Here is an 8,955-nt window from a genome sequence, read left to right on the forward strand (position 1 = left end):
TCTCATTGACACAGACTATATCAAACAAAGCACACCCAAAAACACACCTATTGAGTCATGCATCTTTAAGTGATAGGAAGGCAATATAGGTTTTAATAAGTCAGTCAGCAGTGCCTATTGTATAGAACAAGTTTCCACAAGTGAAAAGAGGTAGCGATATTGAATCTAAAGTAATCTTAGTTACATTATTGATTAAATATGAGGACAAGTAGATGCTTTGAACAAAGCAAGTTACAATAGTCATACACCAAAACCATTGTATTTAAGAGAAGATGTAACAGTCAATCATATGCAGCAAACATGGATACAGATAAGCAGCTTATTGTACAATTAAATCCAGTTTGGCACACATACTATAACACCAGCACTGAGCATTTTACACCACAGAAGCATAAAGATCTTTACTGAACACCAAATTGACCCCTTAGCCCAGATAAATGATTCTGTAACCCCATATTTTGCAAATCAAGATCAGATCAATTTAGTTTTTTTTTTTTTAAGGATCAGATCTTACAATATAAAGATCACAGAATCTGGATTTTCAGTGCTTTGAGTAGGCCTACACTGTCATAGTGAAACACATTAAAGGAACTAAGATAAATGTCTGTATATCAAAAGAACATGCATGTGACACTCCTCAATATAACTGACCACATACCTATACTGCAGTCGATTTAATGTAAGAAAGTTTAAACCTCCCCACCTTAGTTACATTGAAATGTCTTGGTTGTAGTGCCTTTCACCTTTCTAAATCCACCAAGTGTGATAAGATTATCCCAATTATCAGTGTGACAATTTGCCATTTAGCAAACGCTTTTTATCCAAAGCGACTTAGTTATGCGTGCATACATTTTTCTTTTTTTTCTTTTTTTACATATGGTGGTCCCGGGAATCAAACCCACTATCCTGCAAGCGCAATGCTCTACAGACTTAATCCTACGGAATATTCTAATCACTACCTTTGGGTATTTCAAAACAGAAAATTACCCAATGCTAAGATTTAATCTGATCAGAAAAACTGGCCCCTGTAACTATTGGATAGGTGGTAGCAGGTTTCCCAACCCTCTCCTAGGGCCCCCCCAGAAGTTTTACATTTATTTTAACTGGCACGCCAGATTCAATTAGTCAAGTAACCATCAAGCCTTTGACTGATTGAGTCAGGTGTACTTTCGGGTTAAAACTAAAATATGAAATGTCTGGGGTGGCCCGGGGAAACCCTGAATCAATGGTGAAAATTCAACCCAGCCAAACATAAGGAATGGATAAGAAAGTGCTTGAAGAGTGCCTAGGGGTAATATAGAATTCAACCCCAAAAATCCAGGCATCGTTCAGTCACAACTTTGTGCATCCTTTATCATAAATTCAACACTGCCAACAGATGAATTCAATATTAATTTTGTCACAATGAACATATCCCTGAATGAACTGCGACTTCTAAATTTATCACAAGCTTGAAAGTCATGAGTTTGTTAAACAAGGAGTAACTTCTGGTATTACTAAGTATAACCCTACTGCCCTAGATGAAGGCACAACTAATTGGCTTGGACACATGGCTTTGTCCTCACTGAACACTTAGCAAAGGCTATTTTGTTTTTAGAGACCTAATATGGCACTTTTGTGATGGCTAATGTGGCAGCAATTAAATACATTTCACCACAAGGGGGTGTAGAACAGCTCAATGTGACATGAAATAAAGACAGCATATCAGCCAGATCTCCAGCTGGACCTGGAGAGATACTGGGTGTGCAGGCTTTTGTTCCAGCCCAGCTCTCATACAACAGATTGTTTTAAATAAAAGCCTGAGCACACAGTAGCTTTTCAGACCAGAGTGTTTTCTGGTTTAAGGCGAAGTGGGGCTCCCTCCCCCCTCAGTCAGGGTCTTAAAGTGCACAGATAAGGCCTCCTCCTCTGGGTGTGGGGGTCTCCTGAAGTCCTCCCATGTCACCAAGTAGCCTACCAGAATCCCAAATGCTACTAGCAGCAGTCCCAGCATGTTACCAAGGATCCCCTCTGGGACAAACTGTGAATATGTGTGCCTGGGAAGAAAAAGGATTTCTGTATTATAGCAATGGAGTTTCTGTTGTGATACAGTACATCCTAATGTGAAATGACAACATTTGTAAAGAATCATTAGTTATAATATTTCCGTGTGACTCATCAAGATGAGCATAACATATGGCACCAAACAGTGTACACTGCACCTGGCCTGCCACAGGAGTCACTAGTGCACGATGGGACAGGAACATTCCTGCTGGCCAAACCCTCCCCTAACCTGGACGACGCTGGGCCAATTATGCGCCGCCCCATGGGTCTCCCAGTCGCGGCCGGCTGCGACAGACCCTGGACTCGAACCCAGAATCTCTAGTGGCACTGCGATGCAGTACCTTGCACCACTCGGGAGGCCCACCAAAATACTTTTCACCCAATAATTATGTGCATTTGTGTATTTTAGCATACCACTTAAAATCCATGCCATTTGTATACATTTCTTCATTGTATGTGGTGGTAGGATATTAGAACTGAGCCCCTGCATAGTAATACTCACTGGATACTGAAGAACAATTTCTCTGAAATCCCCAGTAGGCAGGTGGCTAGGGACATGGCGAGCATGGCCAGGCCAAAGAAGACATGTAGTGGCAGGTACCAGCTCCGCAGCGCCATTAACGTCCCAGGGAAGAGGAAGAAACCCAGCCCCATCAGCCACTGAGGGAGTAGAGGACCAATGTTATTAAACAATTATGCCTATTAGAATGTAATATGAGAGCTACTGCCTGTATACAGCTAGGTTCTCAGTGCAAACAGTACATTAATTGTAATTCTGATACAAGGAAAAAGGAAGTTAAAATTATTAGCTTGGTTTGTGTGTGCGCGCGCGCGCGCGCGTGACTACATGTGTGCACAGAAGGAGAGGCGAGGGCTGACCTGTACACAGAAGAGAACAAAGGTGAGCATGCCACACCAGCTGTGGAGGGAGTACATGTTGGGGATCTTGTTATGATTATGGAAGTCAAACACAGCCACAATACCTGAGGAGATATAATGATACATGCTGTCAACCTTTCCCATTCATCTTGTATAGAACAATGTTGATCAATTATGACTTAGTACATATCAATGAATTTTACAATGTACAGTTTTTTTTACCTACCGCCATGTATGGATGTGGGTATTATTTACATGATGCCCTGCTTGCAAACCAAATGTTTCTCTGAGTCAGTAGGGATTCCCTGAAGGCAGATTTCAGCGTTTAAACTGATGACCGGTTTGGATACACCTTCCTGTTTCCATGACTACTCCAGACCTCAGTACATGACGCAGGCTACTGTGATTCAGCTTTACACGCCCATGCCGCACCACTGATTCGTGGTTAGCATGCGCAGTCTCATCTTACCCATGTTCATAGCCTACTACGTTTGTAAACATTTTTACCTCGCCAGTTCCCTGGGAGCCATACCATCACCATTAGTTTCTCCCCTCACCATCTCTTAGCTAACTTAAACTCACAAAAGAACGATGTGTGTGCCCTAGCTGTGCTTGCACTGAACGCAAGAGAAATAACAATTTCACTAGTTAATATTGCCTGCTAACATGAATCTTCTAACTACCTATGCGTGTTAAAATAAAATAATTAACTTGTGTATTGATTTTAAGAAAGGCATTGATGTTTAGGTACATTTGTGCAACGATTGTGCTTTTTTCGCGAATGCGCTTTTGTTAAATCATCACCCGTTTGGCGAAGTAGGTTGTGATTCGATGATATAACCAATGCGGTGCCTGTTAATTTATGCAACGCAGAACAAGCTAGTTAACCTAGTAATATCATTAACCATGTGTAGTTAACTAGTGATTATGTGAAGATTTTTTTTTATAAGATAAGTTTAATGTCAGCTAGCAACTTACCTTGGCTCCTTGCAGCCACAAGGTCCTTTTGATGCTGCACTCCCGTAACAGGTGGTCAGCCTGTCACGCAGTCTCCTCTCGGATTGCAATGTAATCGGCATCCAAAAAGGCGGATTACCAATTGTTATGAAAACTTGAAACTTGCCCTAATTAAAAATCGGCCAAGCCGATTAATCGGTCGACCTCTAGTCTGAATGACTGATCTGGCCCTAGAGAACCTATTTATGACCCTGCGATAGATAAGTCCACTTGTTTGTCCCACCACGTAAGACATGTCTCACACATACATACATATATATATACACACATAAGCTAGGTTAGGCATTTTCCTTTTACATACACACACACACACACACACACACACACACACACACACACACACACACACACATACATACATACATACATACATACATACATTAGCTACAAATTTAGAATAGTTTAGATGTTTGGGTTCAAGGGGAAAGGGCCAAAACAACAAGTCTTGCCCTTAGACAGACACCCACCCAGGCCTTACCCACTATGCTGATAATGAGGGCGAGAAGGTGGAGCACAGCATGGAGAATCTTGACGTTGCGTTTGCTTTCATTCCTAAATACTCTGTACACCAGGATCGCTGTGAGAGACAAACAAGGCTGGTTAACACTCACATAAGACTATTCAAATAGAATCATTTCCACAAGAAGATGATAATAAAGTCAAGCCTGTCTAAATATACAGTGGTCAGACTTGACACAGTAAAATAAAACTGTTCACCTTCAAACATTGCTTTTGCACCTTAATCTGCTGTAACCATGTAAAAAGGTTAGTCATTACTTTGGTCATAGTACCATAATCACACACACAACATGGCACCAAAAGCAATAACAGGTATGATGCTACAAAAGAAAGGGCGAATCAGGGTAGTTATGGGGGTGTTTTAGTCCCAGTGAGCCTGAGGTGAAGGTTAAGTAAAGTGAGGCTTTGAGTGGGGCAGAAGTCATTCAACAAGACCACTATAATGCATTTTCACAAACACTTAACAAGTAGCTGCCACCAAGGTCTCAGCAACACATAGGGTTGGTTAGCATAGAAATGTTACAGAAATGCTATGAGAACACAACTGTTCAACTGAGTTATTGTATTATTACAATTATAAAGAAATGATATTAACCTTGCAGAAACACTGAAACAACATTCCAGGCAATTGTATTTACTGTCCGTCTCCCGATCCCACTAAGGACAGCTGGTTCCCCTGGAGGGTGTTTTCATCCCAGCGCCATTTGGACTGACTGCTCACACTAATAGCTAAGTGACCTTTATGGTTTAATGTCCCAATTCAATTGCTATAGCAAGGTTAGGAATCAAAAGGCTACAGCTGACTTAATAACAAGCAGCCTTTTTATTTCACACCACAAAGGAGATTTTATTTACATTGTCATTGGCTGAAAAACGTATTTTTCTCATTACAATCACGATTCAGGGACCAATGGAAAACGTATGCTTTCATTGCAACTGTTTATCATAGTACTATTTATGGGAACAAATCCCTGCATTACTAATTTCTCACACAGAGAGGGGGAGAAACAACAGCCTAGAAACAAACAAAATAAAGTCTCGGCTCCTCCCTACCCTAATAGCATTAGGGATGTATTCCTGTTGCAGAGTGCGCCCTTAGGCCTGTGCCCTGTGTAGCATTAGCATCACACTAATGCAATAGGTCAGAAGACCCCTAGGCTAACAGAGCAGACATCAGAGAAGACAACTGCCATTGTGGCTCGAAGAAACACTGTGGCTTCAGCTTCCCTTTGTTCATCTACCTTCATCTCTCCATGCTACCAGTAAATCAAATTGTATTGGTTGCATACACATATTTAGCAGATGTTATTGCAGGTGTAGCAAAATGCATGTGTTCCTAGCTCCAACAGTGCAATAATATCTAACAATACACACAACTAAAAGTAAAATAAGAAATATTAGGACAAGCAATGTTGAGTCCGGTGTGTGTGAGATACATATACACCGGAATTGACATTGTATACATGTATGATGGGATGTGTAGACAGTATATGGATAGTATAAATAGTATATCTGAAGAATACATTGATATTAATAGTACATGTACAGCAATAGTTAAATAGGATAGGCCTTGACTAGAATACAGTATATACATATGAAGTGGGTAAAACAGTATGTAACCATTATTAAAAGTGACCAGTGTTCCATGTCTGTGTACATAGGGCAGCAGTAATGGAGAGCTACTTTATTGCTCTACATTACCAATTCGATCACTGGGACAATGATCCATTTATTGAGGCGATTTATAAAAAGGTGTTTAACTAAATTCCTGGAGGAATGGTTTTAATTCTAATTCTGCCCTACCATCTCCATAGAGAAAGACCAGGCCCAGGACCATGCAGAGGGGATGTACATTGAACTCCTGTCCAGAACCGTCCCAGGCGTAGCCTCCGTGATAGCTGCCCATCCACACGCCCGTGATCACCACACAGGCCAGGCCCAGAACCTGAGTCCCCCCCACGTACCACGGGAAGGAGCCCAGGCCTCGCACGGCCCGCTGAGGGCTGTCTTCCATGGTCTGTCTTGGAGGGGGAGGAGGGATAGAAAGAGAGGGGGAGAATGATGGTTTAGTCCAGTCCAGTGGTTCAAAAAGGTATGTGTTAAGATGACTAGTTTCCTGACTGAACCAACCAGGAAAACCTCCAGGCCCATGTTAAGACCCACCTATAGCTTTCTGAAAATACCTTTGACTCATGGATGAACAAAACCTGTGATCTGAATCTTTACCTAGTCTCTTACCAGTCACCACCCTAGAAGAGTCAGAAATAACCAAATATTGGATCAGTCTAGTCATGTCTCCGGGATTGAGATAAACAGAAGCGTCCTTTTCCTGCGCTGTTTCTGGGCTCATGTGATGATGTGCGTGTGAGACTGCAGAGCTCTAAACTGGGGAAACTTTATCACATCCATGTGAAAAACACTTACATGACTAGGTGTTTGCTCTTCAGTTGAATAACAGTTTGTTAAAGGCTATGAGTATGACTGTTTATTCAACGTGATTGTGTATTCAGTTGAATATTTGTTATAGGAGTATGACAGCGTTTTTATTCAAAGTGTGTGTATTCAGTTAATTGTGTTGCTTAGCCTAGCTTACACCACCTTGTTTTTTACTAGATGGTATACAGCTACAGACGAAAGTTACTTTCGTAGATAAGGATAACTTATGCAGCAGGTTAGGAGAATTAACCTAGCAGGTCAGAATAATTAGGTTAAGAAAAGAGTGAACGTTAACTAAAAAGCTCTGCTAACCTGCTACGAAACGACAACTCTTATTTTAGGCTACTGATTGGATTTGAGATGGATGCATGTCAGAAACAAGAACCAAATATCGCGCATGTTGTGAGAAATGTGATTAAATGTACGCAAACTATTGACAAAACATTATTTATAGGCTATCCTCGACTATAATGTTGGATACCACATGTCTAGGAGCTCTATCCTATCCTCATACAAGTTCAAACGCAAACATCCGCAAGGTAGGACATGTTCCACTTACCGTTTGGTCCTCAAATAACCTGCTTTCCCAGCAAGTCTGAGAGGGAGTGGATATCCTTGTTCCGCTCCTTTTGTGTGTTTTGGACTGATTCCTAGATACGCCTACAATTTTCGTAGTAACCACATTACTAAAGAAACGCAATAAAATCCTATAGCCTAGGCCTGCCACTAAATATTTCACAATAAGCTTTTATCTTACTCCTCACACGCGCGCTTCACAAAAACGTCGCGGGTGGGTGGATCTGTCGACTGGCCGTGACAGGAACAGTGGCGCAGCTAAACGTTGAGTTGACAGAGAAATACGTTATACACTCCCCCTCTCCCTTCAATTAGCACCAAACGTAGAGGAGGGAGGAGCACAAACAGCCTTCAGAGAAGATGACGTCTGGCACCGCAGTTACGAAACTGTCCAAAGGTCGATTACCTTGGCTACTCAGGGCGTTCTTGCAGATGTAGACCCGGCATTGAATCAAAGCAATTCATTAAAAAGGCATAATGACCAATTAGTTGACTGCTTTAATTGATACTGATGCATATTGGATAAAGATGGGCTGTGCAATCTTGTCTGCTCCTTTAGACTAACAGCCAAATTCTGAACTTTTTTAGCTAATTGGTCTTTTGACTCCTTGAAAAAGAGTTGACGTGAAAAGATCGGATGTGATTGGTCAAAAGATCAATTAGTGGAAGAAACGTTCAGAATTGGTCTGCCTGTGTAAACGTAGCCTAAATAGACCAGCTCTAGTTGTTTGTGTTGAACAATAAAGATGCAGGAAAGAACAGTTTATTTAATTCAAGTAGGCTAACATTTCAACGTAATTACTAATATTTCAAAGTAAGTTTTTGCCCATGCTGCATGTGGCTATATCTGTCCGCTGATACAGGACTATTAAAGGGCTACTTTTATTAGAAAAAAAAAATGTATCCAAAAAATATAGATATTTTGTATATATTGTATTATTATTATGATTTTTAAGGGGGTGCTGCAGCACCCTCAGCATCCCTACTTCCTGAGGCTACGAACCTACGGTGAAATATGGTTGTATATCTTTAACGTTATGGGGCTGTTTTGCTTCCGCTGGACCTGGGGCCCTTATTAAGGTCAACTGCATCATTAACTTTACCAAGTACCAGGACATTTTAGCCAAAAACCTGGTTGCCTCTGCTAGGTAGAGGCCAAGTGGACCATCCAGCAAGACAATAACCCCAAGCACTAATCAAAATCCACAAAGAAATGGTTAATTGACAACAAAATCAACATTTTGCAATGGCCATCTCAGTCTCCGGGCTTGAACCCCATTGAAAACCTGTGGTTTGAATTGAAGAGGGCAGTCCATAACAGCAGACAAAGGATATCAAGGATCTGGAAAGATTCTTTATGGAGGAATGGTCTAAGATCCCTCCCAACATGTTCTCCAATATAAAACATTTTAGAAAAAGGTTCAGTGTCATTATCCTCGCAAGAGGAGGGTACTAGAGTATTGAAAACAGGGGTGCCAATAAATA

At 41.2% G+C, this 8,955-nt stretch overlaps 1 protein-coding gene across 2 annotated transcripts; it reads right to left on the reverse strand.

Annotated features, from left to right (window-relative positions):
* Positions 1-62: 62 nt before the first annotated feature.
* LOC115171275 (cytochrome b561) lies at positions 63-7,739 on the reverse strand. 2 transcript variants are annotated; one of them, XM_029727932.1, is made up of 6 exons: positions 7,454-7,739; positions 6,262-6,475; positions 4,418-4,516; positions 2,923-3,026; positions 2,546-2,703; positions 63-2,036 (listed from the first exon to the last, which is right to left on the reverse strand). In XM_029727932.1, the coding sequence occupies exons 2-6, from the start codon at positions 6,470-6,472 to the stop codon at positions 1,841-1,843; spliced, it is 768 nt and encodes a 255-aa protein (XP_029583792.1). In that variant the 5' UTR covers positions 6,473-6,475; positions 7,454-7,739; the 3' UTR covers positions 63-1,840. The 2 variants fall into 2 exon arrangements, with proteins under 2 accessions (XP_029583792.1, XP_029583791.1); XM_029727931.1 differs by having other exon boundaries at positions 6,262-6,479.
* Between the last annotated feature and the right edge of the window lie 1,216 nt (positions 7,740-8,955).

The sequence above is a fragment of the Salmo trutta genome, chromosome 32 (genome assembly GCF_901001165.1).
Source record: "Salmo trutta chromosome 32, fSalTru1.1, whole genome shotgun sequence".
Lineage (NCBI taxonomy): Eukaryota > Metazoa > Chordata > Actinopteri > Salmoniformes > Salmonidae > Salmo > Salmo trutta.